The sequence below is a fragment of the Erythranthe guttata genome, chromosome 7 (genome assembly GCF_056151865.1).
Source record: "Erythranthe guttata isolate IM_541 chromosome 7, IM_541, whole genome shotgun sequence".
NCBI lineage: Eukaryota > Viridiplantae > Streptophyta > Magnoliopsida > Lamiales > Phrymaceae > Erythranthe > Erythranthe guttata.
The window spans coordinates 14,831,307-14,853,936 of record NC_142539.1 but is presented as its reverse complement, the minus strand read 5'-3'; the positions used below and the strand labels follow the sequence as shown (position 1 = coordinate 14,853,936).

Sequence of the window (22,630 nt, the reverse complement as noted above, 5' to 3'; positions counted from 1 at the left end):
ACACTAGCAAATTTATAAAATATTATGACTAATTTGGCACTTATTCATAATCCGATACTGATTTTTTTAGTTATATTCCTATACTTTTACATAATTTATTTTTCCAAACAATTAGATACTAGTCAAAATGACTGGTCAACGCTACTTGCACTTCTTTACATGTGAATTCAAAAGTATAAATTCAAACCAAATTACATTCATTTTCTCATAGTATCCAAACCTAATAATCTTTCCCTCCACCTTTGTAACACTAGAAATTAAAACATGTCTAATGTTATCCCACTTTCTTGCAAATTATTTATCGTCGTTATCGCAATAAAACTATGCACTTCGGCAGAGCACAACGTTGTCGATTTCGGGGCGAGAGGCGACGGGAAAACGGACTCGACATCGTCGTTTCTCAAGGCATGGAACGCGGCATGCAACTCGGATGTACCAACCGCTTCAATGGTTGTTCCGAATGGAACGTTCTTGGTGAAATCGGTAACTTTCACGGGTCCATGCAAGAGTGATATCAAGCTCTTAATACACGGAACTTTAATCGCTCCAAATAACTATCGATTTCTTGGCTCAAACGAGTCTTGGATTATGTTCTATAGTGTTAGTAGGTTGTCCATCGTTGGTGGTACCCTTAATGCAAAGGGTTCTAGTTTGTGGTCTTGTAAGAGCGTAGGAAATCATTGTCCGTTCGGAGCAAGGGTACGTTGGTCATTTCACATTTCACATTTTATCGTATATGTTTTCATTTTTTTCAAAATTACCGTCTTTTTATTATTTTGATAGAGTTTGTTTGATTTGATTCGATCCAAATGAATCGGCAATATTAATTTGTTTCCCTTAACAAAATACACCTTATAGAAATTTAATTCTTGCATGCAACGATTTTTTGCAGTCGTTGTCGTTCCAATCGTGCAACAAGGTGCTAGTTAGTGGGTTGAAATCTTTCAACAGCCAAAGAGTTCATATTTCTATCAACGGATGTTCGAATATGATTTTACAAAGAATGAAAATTATTGCTCCAAGTCGAAGCCCTAACACGGATGGAATCCACATTGGATCCTCGAGGAATATTACAATTACCAATAGCAATATTGGGACAGGAGACGACTGCATATCCATCGGGCAGGGATCCATGAAGATGCGGATCGATCGAATCGTATGTGGTCCCGGACATGGCATCAGGTATGTATAGTAATTTGAAATGGGGCCCACTTAAGCAAAAAAAAAATTGAATTTCGCCGATTATTGTCTGTAAATTTGAGACCATTAACTAATTGTTTTCGTTCCAATTTTTCTTCGATATTTCAATTTATGAACTCTCAAAGAATACATTTTTTCTAGAATCTAAATTCGATACAAATTTTCCGACATTCCAAAAATTTTATCTGATTTTCAATTTGAAAAACAATTTAGGAAGTTTAATTAGATTAATATTTTGCAAGGAATTGATTAGATATAAATATTATTATAATATTTATACCGCCATTATATATATTTGATGTATTTTATATTGGGAGTGAAAAATGAAATTAATAATTTTGATATTACAAATTCCAACTTTATAGTAATTCTTATCATTCTGAATTTTTTAATTCATATTTTGATTTTTTTTTGTTTCTTGGATGTAATCAAATTGCTTCACATTCCAACGAACTTTACGAATTTGGTGGCATTGAATTCTTTCAGTTTCAAACAATTTAATTTATATCTCATTATTCGTTTGATTATATAAAATATTTATGGTAACGACATGCATGTATACGCTCCGTTATGCAATATACACGCAAAAATACTACGACAATTATTTTAACGATCTTGACTTGTTCTGTTTCGAAAAAAACAGCATAGGAAGTCTCGGTAGCAGTGCAATAGAAAATGGAGTTGACGGTGTAATTGTCACTAATTCGATCTTCACACAGACACAAAACGGCGTTAGGGTTAAGTCATGGCCGAAGGCAAGCGATGGTTACGCCAAGAATCTTGTATTCAAGAATCTTACCATGAGGAATGTCGCGAATCCCATAATCATCGATCAAGACTATTGCCCGACTAAGTCTTGTACTAATTCTAAGGTAACATACATTACATACTCAATTACTTTACGAAAGTGACGAGTTTATCATTAATCTATGGGAAAAATACAGTTTTCATCCTTCAAGTTTGCATCAATTTCATATTTGGTCCACAATATTCACAAAATACACATTCGGTCCCTCATGTTCGAAAAATTCAACATTTTTAGCCTTTTCCGTCAAGTTTCTATTAAAAGTAACGGAATCAAGCATGTTCTCACCACTACTTACGATAAACTGACGGAGAGGACCAAAACTGTTAAATTATTGAAACATGAGGGACCAAATGCGGTTTTTGTAAACATAAGGGATCACTTCGAAATAGGTTTTGAGGAATTTGTACATAAAATTAGTTCTTTTCTTTTAATAAATTAATATATATCTATTTAATTTATTGTTTAATGATGTTTATATTTCAATTATTGCATGCAGAATTCCGGGGTGAAAGTGAGCCAAGTGAGATTCGAACAAATAAAGGGAACGTCGTTGACGCAGAAAGCAATAACGTTGCGTTGCAGTTCGACTAATCCTTGTCAAGGAATAGAACTTAAGGATATCGATCTCACTTACGTAAACCATAATTTCAAGAAGCCTACACTCTCCGATTGTGAAAACGCACGAGGTTTTTGTACCGGTTTCGTCTACCCGAAAAATTGTCTGTAGCTTCGAGACTTCATGTAGTATTTTAATTTTGCTCGTATATCGGAGAGCATTTTTTCAAGTGGTTGAGAATATCGTTTGTTTTTTTTTTTTTTTTTTTTTTTTGAAAAAGAAAGAAAAGTTAAATTTTGCTCATTAATGTTAAATTCATCACTAGATCTGATAATTAAAACCGTTGAAAACTTCAAACTCCCATATAAATGTACTAAACTGTCACTTTTTTCATCATATTCATAACAATGTTCATTTTCATTTAAAAAAAAAAAAGCGAAAAACGAAAAAGAGACATGATTTCTACGACGTCCGACATTTCGTTCCTTCGTTTCATATTACTGCAATTATTTGTGAATATTGCAAAAGGCGCATCGATATTCAATGTGATCGAATTTGGTGCAAACCCAAACGGAACTACCGAGTCAACTCGGCCTTTCCTCAGTGCTTGGGCATCCGCGTGCGCCTCGAGGTTATCATCGTCAATTTACGTTCCGGAAGGGCGTTTCTTGATTGGTTTCGCAGAGTTTAGAGGTCCGTGCGAAAATCCGATTAGGGTTCAAATTGACGGCACCCTTGTAGCTCCAATTGACTATAATGCCCTTGGAAACTCCGGCCATTGGTTACTGTTCATTCAAGTCAACCGGATTACGGTGGTCGGAGGAGTTGTTGATGCTAACGGGGCGGGGTTTTGGGCATGCAAGACATCCGGCCAGAATTGCACGGTCGAAGCAAGGGTAAGTTAGTCATTTTACATTATCATATTGGTTTATTATCTAAATAGGCCTAGCTAGCTAATAAAATTTGTAAAAAAAAGTCGATTAATTAATATGGAATTAATTATATTGTTTAATTTCAACGCTTTGCAAACATCAAACGAACATTGAAGAAATTAATTGACCAGAATTTGGTATTTCAACTACCCTATATGTACTTACTCATTAATTTCTTTTCTTTGATTTCACTAACTAATAGCACCAAATAAATTATGAAGTTCTATATTCTAAACACTTTATTAAGATTTAAATAAAAATGTTTAATTGCAATAAGTCAAATGTGGACATATTGTAAAAAAATAACAATAATAAAGTGTGCAATCAAGAACATCTCAAGAGACGAAAATTTATACTTCATTTTATTTTATCGTAAACTTTTTAATTTTTTCATTATTTCTCGGAAGACCTTAAAACGTCATATGTTTTTTTTCTTCATTATTTCTCCGAATAAAGTGTTATATATATATATATATATATATATATATATATATATATATATATATATATATATATATCATTGTATAATAAAAGTTATCGGATTAATTTAATTTAGTACAAATTAGAAAAAAAAGATCGATAAAAAAAGTCAAATTGTTATATTTATTAAAATTGTCGATAAATATTAGTATAATTAATGTTATGTAGTAAAATTACATATATTTAAGTTAAAATACTAAGATATAATAGTTTTATGTGGTGTTATCTAATTAAATAAAGAACAAAAAACTATCACATTATTATTTTTAAATAAAAAAAAATATATAATTTAGAAGCTTACTACTTTGATTATGACATGAATCTAACTCTATTTTCAACTTGCAGTCTATAACATTTAATTGGGTTAATGACGGTGAAATTAGCGGGTTAACCTCGATTAACAGCCAGCTAACGCACCTTGTGATTAATAGCTGCAAGAATGTGAAGGTGAGTAATGTGAGGATCGTAGCTCCGGACCTAAGCCCTAATACCGACGGGATTCATGTTCAATCTTCGACTAACGTCACCATCACAAATATCATCATTAAAACGGGTGACGATTGTATTTCGATCGGGCCAGGGACTAGAAATTTGTGGATGGAGAAAATACAGTGCGGCCCGGGACATGGAGTCAGGTAATTAAATTATAAAATTCAATTTTTTTTATTTTTTATTTTTTTTATTAATATTAATAGAGTAGTATTTGAAATAACTAATATAATATAACTTACATTAATTTCATTTTAATTTTTTCAGCATAGGGAGTTTGGCTCGAGATTTTATCGAAGATGGTGTCGAAAATGTGACATTAGTAAATTCAAATTTTAGCGGGTCGGATAATGGGCTGCGGATAAAAACATGGGCCCGGCCCAGCATTGGGTTCGTGCGGAACGTTAGTTATCGAAACATTGTTATGAATAACGTTGAGAACCCAATTATTATCGACCAAAATTATTGCCCAAACAACCAAGGTTGTCCTCTCCAGGTAACGATGATTATATTTTTCCTTACACTCGAATAATATAACTAAAATTATTATTATTTTTTTTATTTTATAACCTATAATTATTTTTTTCGTTAAAATAGTTTACCAATATAATTGATTATTGTCATGTATCGTACACGTTCCTAATTATTTGAGCTCAAATAAATTTGTATGGTTCATATGTTTTGTACAAAATGTATAATTATTAAAAAAAAAACTTAATTATGATATCACAAATAAGATAAAATCGCGAGCTCGTCAAATTAGAAAATTAATTATTTATTGATTATTATTTAATTTTTTTTTTAATTATGATAGAGCTCCGGAATAAAGATCGACCAAGTAACATACGAAAATATCCAAGGAACATCGGCAACACAAGTTGCCATGACTTTTGATTGTAGCCCTACTAATCCATGTGTAGGCATCAAATTAAAGGACATTAATCTTACTTATTTGGACATAAAAAGGGCGCAATCTTTCTGCAAAAACATCGGCGGAACTTCCGGTGGTGTTATCGTGCCCGATAATTGTTTGTAGTGTCGATAAATTAAACGAATCTCGCCAAGTGAAGATCAACTCCTATGTGGATAGACAAATTGTTGGATGTAACATTTGTAATATTATTACATTCAATAGAGGAGTTAGTATCTTTGGGTAAAAGGGATTTTAGATCTATATATTGAAGAACAAATATGTTTATTATAATTGTGCAACAAATGTGTTCATTATTCCCCTAAACAAATTGTATTAATTATTAGGGCAAATTACTGTCACCCCCTGAGGTATGGTCATATTAAAAAAATCCCTCTTGTTTGGGTAATTACAGCCACCCCTTCTTTTAAATATTTTTACATAAATGTATTTTAGAGGTGGGTGTCTACTATAAATATAATTTATTTGTCTTAAATCGTATTTTTGTAACATTGTTCGATGCAAGGGGTGGAAATGTAATTATCAGAAACCACTGATCAGCGTCATCACTTGATCTACATGAATCATCCCTTCTGGAGAAACTTGAAAATCTTGAGTTGGAGCCTTCTCGTTTTCAACTGGCTGTTGCTTTGTGGATGTCTCGACTTCGTCTTGAGCCTCAATCTGCTCCACAACTTGACTAGCATCGGCTTTGTTCATCTTCTCGATCAACTTGGCAATTTGAGAATCTCGTTGTTGAACATGCTTTGTGAGTCCCTCAATAGCCTTGGCCAAACTTGCAATTTGCTCTTCCATGGTTGTAGCGTTAGTTGTCATGACGGATGCCACCTCTGAGTAGCTTGATGTTGAACGAGGCGTGGGTTGTGAAGTCTCTCGTTTTGAACCTTCTACGTCTGCACTTGTGTTGATAAGAGGTGGTAAGCCCTTCTCAATGGTTTGGGGCGTTGAGCTAGTCTCGGAGGATGCTTGCACATTCTTAGCCATACTCCTTGTAAATACACCCACACTCGATGAATCCGAAGTAGCAGCCTTCATTGCGAACGTAGAGCAGTCACTGCAACACTTCGAGGAACTTCGAGAGAGAAGAGATGAGAGGTAGAGCAGTCCCACTGGGCGTGCCAAAATTTGTAACAACAAATTCTTATCTGCGATTTAAACAAACAAGAAAAACTTGCACAAAGATAATTTATTGAATTAAAATAAAATATTGCGGGTTACAAACTCTAATTTAATCCTCTGGTTCTTCTCTCTAGAACGATGTACGTTTTGACTTTGAATTTTGGAGTCGGGTCGTTGACTTGATCTTCTCCGGATTTGATTTGGATTTGAATAACGTCTTCGAGGGTCTTGTGACTTGAATCTCGGATCGAACGCTGAACTTTGACGGGTTTTGACTTGAAGATCTTGGGGTTCTTGATGGATTTGGCCCTTCAATCTACCTTCGATCTTGATTTGTTGAGGAACGCCATCGATTTGATTGACTTAAAGATCTTGGAGTTCTTGATGGATTTGGCCCTTCAATCTTCCTTCGATCTTGATTTGTTGAAGAACGCCCTCGATTTGATGTTTGATGAAGAACGCCTTGAATTTGTTGAAGAACGACTTGAATATTGTAGAGAGAATTTTCTCCTACGGTTTTTCTTCTTCTTGAGTTGTGTTTTGAATTGTGTAGAGAGGGTCCCTATTTATAGTGGTAGAATAAGAGTCCTACTTAAAGTCTACTTGATGACGTGGCGCGATTTGATTGGCTCTCTTTAAATTGATATTTATCTCTTATAACTTGGAAGAGAAAAAATAATCCTATTGGCCAATAATTAATTGATAATTACTCCATAACTTATTTTGTAAGATAAATTATAATTTAATTTAGACACAATTGAATTGGCTAATTTAATTAACCAATTAATTAATTTTATGCGTCTACACAGCCTACAAAGTCGTAAATTAGTACTTGCAAATTAGTGAATTAGTACTTGCAAATTATAAGAGCATAAAACAATGTTGGGGTTCTTGCTCATAAATACCTATTGCCCGAAAACGTTTGCTATTCAGTTCATATATGTTTTTTCTTTATCTGCACTCCCTACTTTTAACTTTCACTTACACTTCACTCTCTACCCACTTGAAATGACATGTTTGCCCTTCATATTGTTACTGGAGGGTGTCATATCCCCACTTCTAACAGCCTACAAAGCCGTAAATCAGTACTTGCAGATTATAAGAGCATAGAACAATGTTGGGGATGTGTTCTGCTTCGGCGGAACAGCAGCAACGGCAATACAAGCCACGGCAGCGCGTGTGACTCACGCGCGTTCTTCGGGCGGTGCGTGGGGATGCGTGCGGTTTCGGCTCGTGTGCTACTCCTCGATTCTTCGATCTTCGATCTTCCTCCTCTCGGATTTCACCTCGTATACTTCGATCTACTAATCACGTGGCACTAGACACGTAATAGTTAGAAAAACGGAAGAAAAGAATGAAGGAAAGAAATACATAAAGGGATCGGCCAACGGATGGCCGATTCCGGCAATTTCCTGCAACGACGGCGCGGTGGCCGCGGGGAGATGGCCGAGCGAGAGGGAGAGGGAGCGGCTAGGGTTAGGATTATGTGTTGTCTATTTGTGCAAGACCTATAAATCAAGTATTTATAGTGTCTTGCATAAAACCCTAACGGGCTTAAGTTGGACCGGGTCCAACAGCTTAAGTTCTTTAGTTCTTTTACTTGCTCGTCTCTCTCAATTCAATGATCGGAAAATTATAACGATTACATTTTCGGAATCATAAATGTCCTCGTCATTACGAGTGCCAACTCTCGATATCCAACTTTCCAAAAGTGGGAACCCTAATTCAGTGCACTTTCTAAATTTGGAAACTTCCCGATTTAGAAAGTCCACTAATACGCGTTTGCCTATTCTTTTCCTTTCTTATTCTCATTCATAATTCCAAATTCCGAATGTTGGACCCAATCGTATTGACTTCCAATCAAGCAGAGATAAACCATTTTATCTCTGACCGTTTATTCAAAGATCTCATGTGCACGAGCAGTGTGACCCTCGATGGTTCGGCTGTAAGCTAGCCGTGGGCCCACAACCCTTTGTGGTCAAAACTCGTCCCTTAGAGTTACGATTAAGATGAAGCTCGTTTCACCTTAATCACCCAACGAATCAAGATTGGCGTCTAGCAACTACGCGTCATGATTCCCTAGATACAAATGAAGTGCCTGCAAGAACCTTCAGATATAGTTAACGTACAATATGATCCCTTCGATTCATATGTCCCGATTGAACTAGAGGCATCATCCAGACCTCTTTATTTGTTCAATGACCGTGCGATCGTTCTAAATGTTGTAATCGTTACGTGCATGACTTAGAGAATCGAATTCTCTAATCATCACTTAGTCAGCTCTGGCCAGAGACTTGGAAAGATTACAAACTATGAGAACACACAGGACATCCAAGACTATTCTAGCGATCGAATCTCCGACTACAATGCACATACCTCCCACTAGATTTCGGATTGCACAAACACTGGCCCTTGGGATGGTCCTCGGTGGAACTCAGGGACAGGTCACGATACAGCTGGTCCTCTAGTGAAGTCACGGATGTGTCTGGGTCATAAGGACTAATGGTGTATAACTATACCATAGATATCTCTACTCGATTATTGTGAACCACTTAGAGTTTTCTAGGGTGAGGGAGTTCAGTGAACTCGTCAACTTACGAGCACCCACTTATGCATGCCGATATCACAATACCGTTTACTGATGAGATGCAGTACACATACACTAAGTGCTAGTCTCTTAATCCGAAAAGCCGATATCCTCATTGGTGGCCTAACCCTTCGACTAGGAACACGTTTAACAGTTATAATATTTAAGTAAATATATCACGATCCTAACGATCAATTACTAGTACTTGTAATAACTGTAAGGATTATATCTATGCTTGGACAAAGGGACAAAGATATAAAATGCCAAGGTGTTTTATCATTAATACGAATAAAAGTTCGTTTATTACAATAATAAATACGAAAGACCACGGCCACATGTTGGCTTGTTGGTCACCTACTATAACAGAACATTGCCGCACATAACGATGATATTTTTCGGTACATATCATATACGTTATGTAGAAGTCGACTATACTTATTAGGTACTTTAAACATACGTTTGTGTTGAATGTGTAATACCTTGATTTTCAATATTTAAAGTTTAAGAATTTTTTAATTTATAAATAATTAGTAGCCATTACATGTCCCTAAAACATGTTTAAAAACATCACTAAACTAAATATATATTGAAAAAACAATTGTATTAGGTGTCACAAATAATCGTATGACTCGGGAACTGTAATTGTTTACTGTTGTTCGCCATAACGTATGTGTTATGTATACATAGTGTTCATAAATCGTATTACACGAGCACGTTAATCGTATGCATAGAGAACTGTAATTGCTTACCGTTGTTCTCCAATAACGTATACATTGTGCTTATATACCGTACATCGAGTGATTTGATGTTTAAATTACAGCCAAACACCCACTTTCAATTAATTATCCTTGTTCCCTAACACATCTGTATCTTAAATCATTCTAAACTTACTGAGGCAAAAAAAATACGGCGATTGTCTTCGTTCTCTCAGCCTCTGATCGCCGTCGTGTTTGTCGCCCCATTGTTGTCTCTTCCTCTGGTCGTCGTTGGTCTTTATTGGCGTCGGCCGACCTTTTTTTGTCGTCTTTGCCCTAATTTGAGCTATGCCTGCTACCTACGGAACAATGAGAGCAAAGGGTGACGGCCAACAACCCCCTGTTGAAATCTTAGCAAGTTGTCGATCCAAGGGACAACTCTATATTTTCGCCATCAAGAATAATGCGACTCTAGCGGACCTTTATTTGATTGTATATTTGATTGTAGGACAGAGGTGGTCTCATGCATATTAGAGTACATTGGTACTTGAATACCTAGCCCCCCGTGAAAGAATTCACGTGAGGTTGAACACCAACAAGGACATGCGCACAATGGTGTTGATGCATTCGATTATGAAGATGAACATCGTAGACCTATTTCTGAAAAGAAACGAGAGAGACGATGAGGCTCACTTGCGAGACAACGGCCAGGACAATACAGAGTTAATATTCGCTTATTAATGTTTACATTAACGTATTTAGTGTACATATAACACGTATACACACGTGGTCAATATGTATGTACGTTACTGTAGCGTTGTATACTTGACGATATCTGATAGTATCCACCCAGACACATATCGTATGTAACGTATCTTACGGACGTATCACTCACAATAAATGTGGTATAACCGTTGATTAATTTAATTATTTATTTTCATCTGAAAGGTTGGAATTATTTGAACAAGATGATGCGAACGATGTGCTTCCTAAACCGTCAATTGATGCATGGAAACACTGTATTAGAGGAGAAGGCCAAAGTTTCAGAGGTGATGATGAGTTTTGAGTAATGCTAAAGAACTATCGTGGTGCCAAACTCAGAGCATACGTTGTGAACGCTTCAAGAAAACCACATGTGTGCTTCGTATATTCGTCCATGCAGTGGAACTGTATACGACCCCGGCAAACGACGTATACGGCAGCGTCGCATTAAATATACCACGTCATTCAACTTCCAAATTTACTTGTTTTTTTTATTTAATTCCACTGCCCACTAACCTCCAAACGGCCCTCAAGCATTTTTATATCGGTCTCGTAACTAATAATATAATTACCCGTGTGTCAATATGAGCCAATCCGGTGCAAAGTGCAATGACTCACTAATATTGAGTATAAGTTGTTGATGTACTAGTGATATTCGTAGATGGTGGTGACTGTTATCAATAGAAACCAGCATCCGATCGACACGATATTACTTTTCACACACAATTTGTTACTTTTCACACATAATGTGACCCATGTAACGTATGGGTTTAGGTTTAGTGGGCAAAATCAGAGCATACGTTGTGAACGCTTCGGAAAAACCACAAGTGTGCTTCGTATATACGTCCATGCAGCGGAAACGTATACGACCCAGGCAAACGACGTATACGACAGCGTCGCACTAAATATACCACGTCATTCAACTTCTAAATTTACTTGTTTTTTTTATTTAATTCCACTACCAATTAACCTCCAATCGACCCTCAAGCATTTTTATATCGGTCTTCGAACAAATAATATAATTCCCCGTGTGTCAATATGAACCAATCCGGTGCCAAGTGCAATGACTCACTAATATTGAGTATAAGTTTTTGATGTTCTAGTGATATTAGTAGATGGTGGTGAATATTATCAACAGAAACCACCATCCGATTGATACAATATTGCTTTTCACACACAATTTGTTACTTTTCACACATAATGTGACCCAGGAAACGTATGGATTAAAATTTAGTGGGCAAACTTAGAGCATACGTTGTGAATGCAGCAAGAAAATCACAAGTGTGGTTCGTATATACGTCCATGCAGCGGAACCGTAGACGACCTCGACAAACGACGTATACGGCAGCGTTGCACTAAAAATACCACGTCATTCAACTTCCAAATTTACTTGTTTTTTATTTAATTCCACTACCAATTAGCCTCCAAACGACCTTCACGCATTTTTATATCTCTTTGAACAAATAATATAATTCCCCGTGTGTCAAGATGAGCCAAGCTGGTGCCAAGTGCAATGAGTCACTAATATTGAGTATACGTTGTTGATGTACTAGTGATATTAGTAGATGGTGGTGAATATTATCAACATAAACCACCATCGAATTGACACGATATTACTTTTCACACACAATTCGTTTACTTTTCACACATAATGTGACCCATGTAACGTATGGGTTTAGGTTTAGTGGGCAAACTCAGAGAGCATATGTTGTGAACTTCGGGAAAACCACAAATGTGCTTCGTATATACGTCCATGCAGCGAAATCGTATACGACCCTGGCAAACGACGTATATGGCAGCGTCGTATTAAGTGTACCACGTCATTCAACTTCCAAATTTACATGTTTTTTATTTAATTCCACTACCCACTAACCTCCAAAAGGCCCCCAAGCACTTTTATATCGGTCTTCGAACAAATAATATAATTCCCTTTGTATCAATATAAGCAAATCTGGTGCCAAGTGCAATGACTCACTAATATAGAGTATAAGTTGTTTATGTACTGGTGATATCAGTAGATGGTGGTGAATATTAGCAACATAAACCACCATCCGATTGACACGAATATATAACTCATAAAAGACGTATGATGAACACCATCGCAACGTATATCGAAAGAAATGTAACTTGAACCGCGGAAGGAATATATGTGATCACATGACCCCCCATGTCAGTTGATGATGGGCTACATAAAAATTCCAAGTAAGAATCCACTATCACCTGTCCAATTGCTTCACCAAACAAGAGCGCACACATACCATATCCTTCGACGCTGATATAATACAATATGTAGTATCATAATTATAATAAAATTTATTCGTGATAAAATACAAGAACAAATTATAGTTACCCGAACCCGGCCGGTTTGGCACCATTGCTCTTCGATCGCCATTCAGTTTGTATCTTCTAACATCTCGTTTGATTGCTAAGATAGGATTAATCTAGATAAAATAACACTCTTCAGTGAATTTGTTAAAGAGTGGGTTTAAATTTGCCGTGGTATAGGGCAGCGGCCCCAGAAATTTTTTAGGATTTTATTATGTGACAAAATCAGAAAATAGGGAAAAGAAATTAGGGCTTTTATTTTGCATTAATTTGAATTTTCGGTAGACTAATTAATAAAAATTGGGTGGACTAAATAAATATATATGTATAATACATGGGAGAAATTATCAATTAAGGGTGGACTCGCCTCTGACACTCCCTATAAAAGAATTAAGCTATTAATTATAAGGTGTTTGATATTAAATTTTGGATTTCTTTTCTTCCTATAGATTAATAGTGTTTGATGTTCGATTTTCTTTACATCACTGCAATTATTTTTGAATGACTGAATTACCTCTCTTATTATACATAATTTTGCTCTTATACTATTTTATTTATATAATTTTAATTAATATTTTTTTTTTTGGAGAAAAATACTAATCTTACATCCAGTTGATCATAATTACATATTCAAATAGGGAAAATAACAGTTCACCCCCTCGAAATTTTAGGTTTTAGCTCTAAACCCCCTATAAATATAAAAAAATAGAACTTTCCTCTTCGAAATATATAATTAGTTGCATGTTGCCCCAATAACAAACTTTTGAATAGAAACCGGGTATCTAAGAGGGGCAGTTTTATATATCATTGACGGACATAATTGTTATTTTATATCTATCCACCATCTTCTTTGGCCATGGTTCACTGGCCGGAACGGGCATAGCGGACTCGGAACGGAGGCCACCACGACAAAGTTCCGGCATTTAATTCATTTATATAAGTAGAGCAAATTACGACCAACCCCTGAGTTATGGTGAAATTACGAACCCCCCCCCCCCCCCCCCCCCCCCCCCTCAACTATGTATTAGCTACAAAAATACCCCTTCAGAGATAAATTTAGGAATGCTAAATCGGTAAAACCGAACTGAAATTTTGGTACGCCAACATTTCATACCGTTTAACGAACTGAATATACGATTTGGTTTGATAAATAACCGAATTACATTAGAACACTTTTTTTATATCACCTGACTTCTTATTACTGGAAAACCAATAGTTGACAGTTAAGAAAATCCATCGGATTTTTGTTTGCAACTTTTGGGGTATGGCGGACAAAAGGACGTCAACATGATTTGCATCAATTGAGACCCTTATTTGGATGTCCTAGAAGATGTCGATGATGAGACTCTGGATCGACATGCTAGAGTGTATTTGTTGCATATAACAGGCTATACATACATCCATTGCATTGCAATAGATTTACTGTGCCGGTGATGTTTGTTCGTTTACTTTCAGATTTGGTAAATGTTGATTCATATGCATGGGCGCCGGTTTGCTGGCAAATAAACATCATACTTTGACGAAAAAGGTGAAGACTCTTGCAGCACCCCTTCTGCCATTGCATGTATGTTATTTTCGACTTTTTCTCTTATTCTACTTATTCAATTTATTATTTGTATTTCTTGATGGTCCCGGATAAATGGTCACCAGCTATATATATAAATATATACTTGTAATAAAATCGTTGTTTATATATTTATTATTGTTCCTATTCTTCATATTCTTAGGAAAGCCAGTTTCTTGATTATTTCTTAGGAAAGAAATAGCATTATCAGGCAATATAAGTAGTCTAGATATTCTTTTTGTACACATTCTTTTATACTGTTTCTTTAGTACTTGTAAGAAGTCAAGATGTATACAGATTGAAATTTGTTGATCCAATTTATTATTTTGTATAAAGTGAGGTTTTCACAAATTGTTCTGGGTTTCTTTCGACATTTTATGTATATCCAAACATTCTAAATCATCAGTTCATTATATTAAGTTATATCATGAAAGTGAAGAATTAGTTATTACAATTAACATAGTTTGTTGAAACCATTATTACATGAAGGTTTCAAGTCTTTTTCTGCTGCTGCAATTTTGATCTCTTAATTTTTTACATTTTATAACATATTTTTTCTATGATTCATTTTTCTGGCCTATCTACCTATTATCACGTGTTCTGAGATGAAATCCCTACATCTTTCCCACTTGTGAACAGTTGGACAAAGCTCATGAAAAGATGTAGAAACACCTCGAATCTTATGGACATAGAGGAGCTATTGGGACCTATGGAAGAGGTTTTCCTTCTTTTATTTTTAACTATTTTTTCTTCTTTTTGTACTATGTTTGATATATTTATCGCTATTTTCATACATTCGTTCTCTAGTAAAACTTGGAAATATTCTTAGAACTTAGCACATCTAATTAATTATAATCATAAACTTTGCCCATTCCGTTTCATACATTCCGTTTCATCATCACTTGAATTTTTTTTCCTTCTAATAAGACATGTTGAATTTGTTGTTGAGCCATATGTTGAAGCTACAAAGACGGTACCTCGTCATTTGAAAAGATAAATTTGGATGTTTGACGTCGACGTACCTCTCATATGTGGCAACAAATTGTGGTCTCATATCGGCATTAAGGATGTAGTTGTGCATATGAGAAGTGCTGAGACAATCAACTTAAGGAAAATATTTAAGACAATGGAGGGTGATCCAAGAAACTGGTTGCAGTACTATAGCCCCATAGTAGAGAAGTGGAGGAAGATACAAGATGACGTGCAAAGATGCTTCAATATCCCTGCACCATCTGATCCTCCTGCTGTCTTTCTTTTGATACAAGGTAGTTTCTTTCAAACTTTTACATTCGAGTTCGGTTTGAATGACATGTTCTGATAATTTGTTTCTAGCTTTTCACCTGCCGCAGCTCTTCGCCATCTCTTAGGCCTCATTCACTGATTGCTCCTCTTCCAACAGAAGTTGATCTTCCACATCCACATCGGTATCCAAGCCGAGAGCGTAAACCGATGAGAAAGGATGACTAAGCATATCCAACTACAAATCAACGACGAGGTGGTCATTTTGTTTAAGTATTTATGTTTGACAGAGATAACATTCAAGTCTGTATAAACAATGACTACTTTTGTTTTGGCTTATATATTTTTCTGTTCAACTTGTATGTACAACCAAGATACCAAAAGACAAAAGGTGGAGTATGATCTCGAGAAACACATGTGGGAGGAAGACGTTAAAGTAGACAAGGCCATGGGTCGGTTTTCGGCCCGGAACCGGCCCGTTGACCAGTGAACCGGTCCCGGAACTGTGAACCGGTCCGTGTACCTCGGGTCGGGCCCGGTTCTAGAAATAGGTTCACCCAAATTAAAAAAAAAAAAAAAAAACTGAAAAAAGCTTAAAAAAGCTGAACCGGCCCAGCGAACTGGCCCGGTGAACCGGCCGTTATTTTTTTTTTTTAATCTTTGTCGTAATTCAAAAAAGAACAAATAACGGCCGGTTCACCGGGCCGGTTCAACTTTTTTCAGTTTTTTTTTTAATTCGGGTGAACCTATTTCTAGAACCGGGCCCGACCCGAGGTACACGGGCCGGTTCACAGTTCCGGGACCGGTTCACTGGTCAACGGGCCGGTTCACAGCTCCGGGACCGGTTCTCATCGGTTTACGCTCTCGGCTTGGATACCGACGTGGATGTGAAAGATCAACTTCTGTTGGAAGAGGAGCAATCAGTGAATGAGGCCTAAGAGATGGCGAAGAGCTGCGGCAGGTGAAAAGCTAGAAACAAATTATCAGAACATGTCATTCAAACCGAACTCGAATGTAAAAGTTTGAAAGAAACTACCTTGTATCAGAAGAAAGACAGCAGGAGGATCAGATGGTGCAGGGATATTGAAGCATCTTTGCACGTCATCTTGTATCTTCCTCCACTTCTCTACTATGGGGCTATAGTACTGCAACCAGTTTCTTGGATCACCCTCCATTGTCTTAAATATTTTCCTTAAGTTGATTGTCTCAACACTTCTCATATGCACAACTACATCCTTAATGCCGATATGAGACCACAATTTGTTGCCACATATGAGAGGTACGTCGACGTCAAACATCCAAATTTATCTTTTCAAATGACGAGGTACCGTCTTTGTAGCTTCAACATATGGCTCAACAACAAATTCAACCTGTCGTATTAGAAGGAAAAAAAATTCAAGTGATGATGAAACGGAATGGGCAAAGTTTATGATTGTAATTAATTAGATGTGCTAAGTTCTAAGAATATTTCCAAGTTTTACTAGAGACCGAATGTATGAAAATAGCGATAAAAATATATCAAACATAGTACAAAAAGAAGAAAAAATAGTTAAAAATAAAAGAAGGAAAACCTATTCCATAGTTCCCAATAGCTCCTCTATGTCCATGGGATTCGAGGTGTCTCTACATCTTCTTTTCATGAGCTTTGTCCAACTAATCACAAGTGGGAAAGATGTAGGGATTTCATCTCAGAGCACGTGATAATAGGTAGTTAGGCCAAAAAATTGAATCATAGCAAAAATATGTTATAAAATTTAAAAAATTAAGAGATCAAAGTTGCAGCAGCAGAAAAAGACTTGAAACCTTCATGTAATAATGGTTTGAACAAACTATGTTAATTGTAATAACTAATTCTTCACTTTCATGATATAACTTAATATACTGAACTGATGATTTAGAATGTTTGGATATACATAAAATGTCGAAAGAAACCCAGAACAATTTGTGAAAACCTCACTTTATACAAAATAATAAATTGGATCAACAAATTCCAATCTGTATACATCTTGACTTCTTACAAGTACTAAAGAAACAGTATAAAAGAATGTGTACAAAAAGAATATCTAGACTACTTATATTGCCTGATAATGCCATTTCTTTCCTAAGAAATAATCAAGAAACTGGCTTTCCTAAGAATATGAAGAATAGGAACAATAATAAATATATAAATATATATATATATATATATATATATATATATATATATATATATATATATATATATATATATATATATATATATATATATATATATATATATATATAGCTGGTGATCATTTATCCGGGACCATCAAGAAATACAAATTGAATAAGTAGAATAAGAAAAAAAGTCGAAAATAACATACATGCAATGGCAGAAAGGGTGTTGCAAGAGTCTTCACCTCTTTCGTCAAAGTATGATGTATATTTGCCAGCAAACCGGCGCTCATGCATATGAATCAACATTTACCAAATCAGAAAGTAAACGAACAAACATCACCGGCACAGTAAATCTATTGCAATGCAATGGATGTATGTATAGCCTGTTATATGCAACAAATACACTCTAGCATGTCGATCCAGAGTCTCATCATCGACATCTTCTAGGACATCCAAATAAGGGTCTCAATTGATGCAAATCATGTTGACGTCCTTTTGTCCGCCATACCCCAAAAGTTGCAAACAAAAATCCGATGGATTTTCTTAACTGTCAACTATTGGTTTTCCAGTAATAAGAAGTCAGGTGATATAAAAAAAGTGTTCTAATGTAATTCGGTTATTTATCAAACCAAATCGTATATTCAGTTCGTTAAACGGTATGAAATGTTGGCGTACCAAAATTTCAGTTCGGTTTTACCGATTTAGCATTCCTAAATTTATCTCTGAAGGGGTATTTTTGTAGCTAATACATAGTTGAGGGGGGGGGGGGGGGGGGGGGTTCGTAATTTCACCATAACTCAGGGGTTGGTCGTAATTTGCTCTACTTATATAAATGAATTAAATGCCGGAACTTTGTCGTGGTGGCCTCCGTTCCGAGTCCGCTATGCCCGTTCCGGCCAGTGAACCATGGCCAAAGAAGATGGTGGATAGATATAAAATAACAATTATGTCCGTCAATGATATATAAAACTGCCCCTCTTAGATACCCGGTTTCTATTTAAAAGTTGGCTATTGGGGCAACGTGCAACTAATTATATATTTCGAAGAGGAAAGTTCTATTTTTTATATTTATAGGGGGTTTAGTGCTAAAACCTAAAATTTCGAGGGGGTGAACTGTTATTTTCCCTATTTGAATATGTAATTATGATCAACTGAATGTAAGATTAATATTTTTCTCAAAAAAAATATTAATTAAAATTATATAAATAAAATAATATAAGAACAAAATTATGTATAATAAGAGAGGTAATTCAGTCATTTAAAAATAATTGCAGTGATGTAATGAAAATCGAAATCAAACACTATTAATCTATTGGGAGAAAAGAAATCCAAAATTTAATAACAAACACCTTATAATTAATAGTTTATTTTTTTTATAGTTCACCCTTAATTGATAATTTATCCTATGTATACATATATATTTATTTAGTCCACCCAATTTTTATTAATTAGTCTACCGAAAATTCAAATTAATACAAAATAAAAGCCCTAATTTTTTTTCCCTATTTTCTAATTTTGTCACAAAATAAAATCCTAAAAAACTTTCTGGGGCCGCTGCTCTTAACCCTGGCAAATTTAAATCCAATCTTTAACAAATTCATGAACTCGCCACTGAAGAGTGTTATTTTATCTACATTAATCCTATCTTAGCAATCAAACGAGAACTTAGAAGATACAAACTGAATGGCGAAGAGCAATGGTGCCAAACTACGTGCCACATAATGCATGTCCAAAAGTAGATCTATATGCATGGTTTTTTGTTAAGTATTAATTCAGTATCTTTCATTACCTAATTGATATTAGCTGGCTAGTCCAATCATAGATGCACCATGTATTTTGTTATTGATTTCTAAGGTTTATTAGAATATAATTAGGTTTTATTTTACATTAGAAATCTACAGTGTTTTCTAATCCTAGCAGCCGCAGTCTATCTAGATATTGTTTTTTATAAACTAATTTATTTTTATAATTGTGTTAATTAAATAGGGTAAACTATAACCAACTCCTGAGGTATGGTTAAATTACGAAAAATACTCTTATGTTTAGATAATTACAACAATTCTCCTCAACTATGAATCTTTTTACACGTTTATTCTTATAGTGTCAAATGCAAAATAATCTTTTAGATTTCATTGAATGTTCTCTAGTTTGTACTCGTTTTGTGCAAAAATACAGTTTCTAATGCACCACAATCCGATATATACAAACCAAAAAATACATCTTATGATCATCTAACTTCAAAATGTGGAGCTCGAACGGGATAAAACGGGTACAAAATTTAGAATATTTCATATAATCTAGACGATTTCACTAAATTTTACACCGCAAGGGTGGACGTGTAAGAAGATTTACAGTTGAGGGGTCGTTGTAATTACCCAAGTAAAAGGGAGGTTTTCATAATTTGACCATACCTCAGGGGTGATTGTAATTTATCCACTTAAATATCATAAGAAAAATAGTTTGTTCTAAGCACTAATCAAAATATATTTAAAAGAACATTCCATTATCTAGCACTACAAGAAAAACGACTTTCAACAACATATGTTTAACAAGGTGCGACAAAAGTATGTTGTTATTTATCATGTATTACAATGCGCGTTTAATGCGTGTTGTTCTTAACGACAGTTGAATATATATTACAACATTCCAATTTTGCCTGTTATTAAATTTACATACCACAAAGTTCATCCGCATCTTGTCAAATTATACACTATTTACAACACACGTCGTGTGTTGTCATTATTTATCACGTACTACAACCTGCATTCGCACCTTGTAAAATTTATTCAAATTTTATCCAACCAAAGTTTAAAGACTTTTAATTTCCCTCTTCTCGTTTTGCTTTGACTCTTGTTCTTTTTCCCCTTATTTTCCTTTTCTATTTTCACTCTTCTTATTTTACTTTCCCTCTTTTTCCTTTTTTCCTTTTCTTTTCCTCTTTCATTTTCCTTTTCTTATTCACGCATTTATTTGAAACCCTAACTGAGACCCACTATCTCTTTTATCTTGCTCCGGCTTTCGTCTCCACCCCTATCGGCCAGCGTTTCATAGTCGCCTCTACCACCGCCAGCCTCTCCATCGTTTCAGGTAAAGTATATGTGTTCCGGTCTGTAAATTGAGATCTACAATTGATTGGGTCGTTTTATCTCCTCCGCTTAAATTCAATTTCTTTAATATTTTGTTCTCAAAATGAATTGAATTGATTTTATTGTATTCGTTTCTTGAAATCAGGCTTCTCATAGAATTTGTCGGAGAAACTATTGACAGTTGTCCATCCTCGTGTGAGGTCGATGTCATTTGTTTGCAGTCATATAGAATTATGATAATTTCATATCCCAGGTACTTGATTTTAAATTGCAGGACAAGATATATCAATATCAATGTATCATTTAATTTGAGGGAAAGTTAATTGTTTGTTCTCCTTATTCAAAGGCAGCCGATTTGGAACAGAATTATAAATTTTAGCGGAAAGATTGGTTTATTGCATTGAGGCATCATTTGAAGAAGTCTATTATTATGTATATGTGAGTTTTTTGTTGTACATATTTTTATTTGATTCCTAGCTGTATTTTTTTTCATTGGTTTCGTCGTCTTTGATTGTATTTTTTCTCTTCAGTTTGCAATATTAATATTGGAAATCTTTCTCATTTCCCTCCACGTGTCGTTATACGACGAAAACGCAACGTCGAGGCCGTTGTAGGACAACCTCTGGAGGCTAACGAGAGCCGGCCTCCCGGAAAATACGACATCATGGGATTTCATGATTTCTGACACCACATTTGACGACGAAATCACGAGCACCGGTCTGCATCCAAATTTCATCGACATGAGTGGACTGTATTGCTTGGAGAGGTGATATAGGTACTTGTGGAGGTTTTGGCCATCAAATTGATGCAAATTCCCAATTAAGGGCAACCCTCGTGGCCCGGGTGGGTTGTGTTTTTCGGTACGCGGCTTCGTTGCATGTTTTTGGAAATTATAGAGGATGACGAATATTATGTGTAGGGCTAAAAGAACAAGATTTATTAGTGGCAACATCTTCTTTAATTTGCTTGTTTAGGATTCTTGGGAGGGCATATACAATGTTCATTATATAGTTGGAGTTTGGTGACGAATATTTCGTTTCTATCGTTTGGTGACTAATTAAATAACTAATTGAGTTATTTTCGAAAACACTGTGCTTTAGAACTTCTTTAACTATTTATAGTTAGGGTAAATAGCATTTGCCGCCCCTGGTTATAAGTTTTTGTAGATGCCTCCCTTGTGCTCGTAATATCCTCTTATGGTTGATAGGGGTAGCTTCCGTTAGTTTTTCTGTCAAAATTAATTTTGCGTGTAAACGTCAAAATACCATATTTTGCGGATGACCCTCTTGTGCTTACATTCTCCCTTTAATTTTTGCAGATGAACCAGTTGAAGTTTGACAAAAAAAACTAACGAACACTACCTCTATCAACCAAAAGGGGTTATGCGTTGATATTACAAACACAAGAGGGTCAGCTGCAGAAACTTGTAACCACAGGGAATTAAGTGCTATTTACGCTTATATTTACTCGTAGCATATTTTTAAACCATTCATATATGACTGGCGAGCATATGAGTATACAAAAAGTTGCCTTTTCTAAGGGGTAACCAAGTCGGTGAAGCAAGTGAGCGCGGTCTCATTTAATACGAGTTCGAATTTTCTCCTCAAACAGGTTTCTAGGTCGACCACGTCATATATACATGGTTAAATACTTAAAGTAGCGTAGTTTTCATCTCTCGTGTGCTTTGCATGGTATTGCACGAGGACTGAATATAAGTT

General features: G+C 35.5%; 2 protein-coding genes and 1 long non-coding RNA gene across 4 annotated transcripts; all 3 read left to right on the top strand.

Annotated features, from left to right (window-relative positions):
• The first annotated feature begins 264 nt into the window (after positions 1-264).
• LOC105950548 (polygalacturonase) lies at positions 265-2,794 on the top strand. The gene is made up of 4 exons (XM_088820361.1): positions 265-699; positions 893-1,182; positions 1,844-2,072; positions 2,505-2,794. Exons 1-4 carry the CDS (start codon positions 265-267, stop codon positions 2,733-2,735), a joined length of 1,185 nt encoding a protein of 394 aa, XP_088676487.1. The 3' UTR covers positions 2,736-2,794.
• A 175-nt stretch (positions 2,795-2,969) lies between these two features.
• Positions 2,970-5,735, top strand: LOC105950587 (polygalacturonase). Its single transcript, XM_012973953.2, has 4 exons — positions 2,970-3,460; positions 4,322-4,611; positions 4,733-4,961; positions 5,280-5,735. The coding sequence occupies exons 1-4, from the start codon at positions 3,020-3,022 to the stop codon at positions 5,499-5,501; spliced, it is 1,182 nt and encodes a 393-aa protein (XP_012829407.1). The 5' UTR covers positions 2,970-3,019; the 3' UTR covers positions 5,502-5,735.
• A 14,847-nt stretch (positions 5,736-20,582) lies between these two features.
• LOC148769798 (uncharacterized) lies at positions 20,583-22,500 on the top strand. Of its 2 annotated transcripts, XR_016032059.1 has the most exons (5): positions 20,583-20,913; positions 21,058-21,165; positions 21,259-21,350; positions 21,443-21,772; positions 22,231-22,500. It is a non-coding gene; the product is annotated as an uncharacterized LOC148769798 (long non-coding RNA). The 2 variants fall into 2 exon arrangements; XR_016032058.1 differs by having other exon boundaries at positions 21,058-21,350.
• The last annotated feature ends 130 nt before the right edge of the window (positions 22,501-22,630 follow it).

Bases quoted from the DNA above. Each gene is read 5' to 3' on its own strand.
- LOC105950548 (XM_088820361.1), top strand. From the start codon at position 265: ATGTCTAATGTTATCCCACTTTCTTGCAAATTATTTATCGTCGTTATC. The intron at 700-892 runs GTACGTTGGTCA...GATTTTTTGCAG, and splicing joins ATTGTCCGTTCGGAGCAAGG to TCGTTGTCGTTCCAATCGTG. The intron at 2,073-2,504 runs GTAACATACATT...TATTGCATGCAG, and splicing joins AGTCTTGTACTAATTCTAAG to AATTCCGGGGTGAAAGTGAG.
- LOC105950587 (XM_012973953.2), top strand. From the start codon at position 3,020: ATGATTTCTACGACGTCCGACATTTCGTTCCTTCGTTTCATATTACTG. The intron at 4,612-4,732 runs GTAATTAAATTA...TAATTTTTTCAG, and splicing joins GGCCCGGGACATGGAGTCAG to CATAGGGAGTTTGGCTCGAG. The intron at 4,962-5,279 runs GTAACGATGATT...TAATTATGATAG, and splicing joins ACCAAGGTTGTCCTCTCCAG to AGCTCCGGAATAAAGATCGA.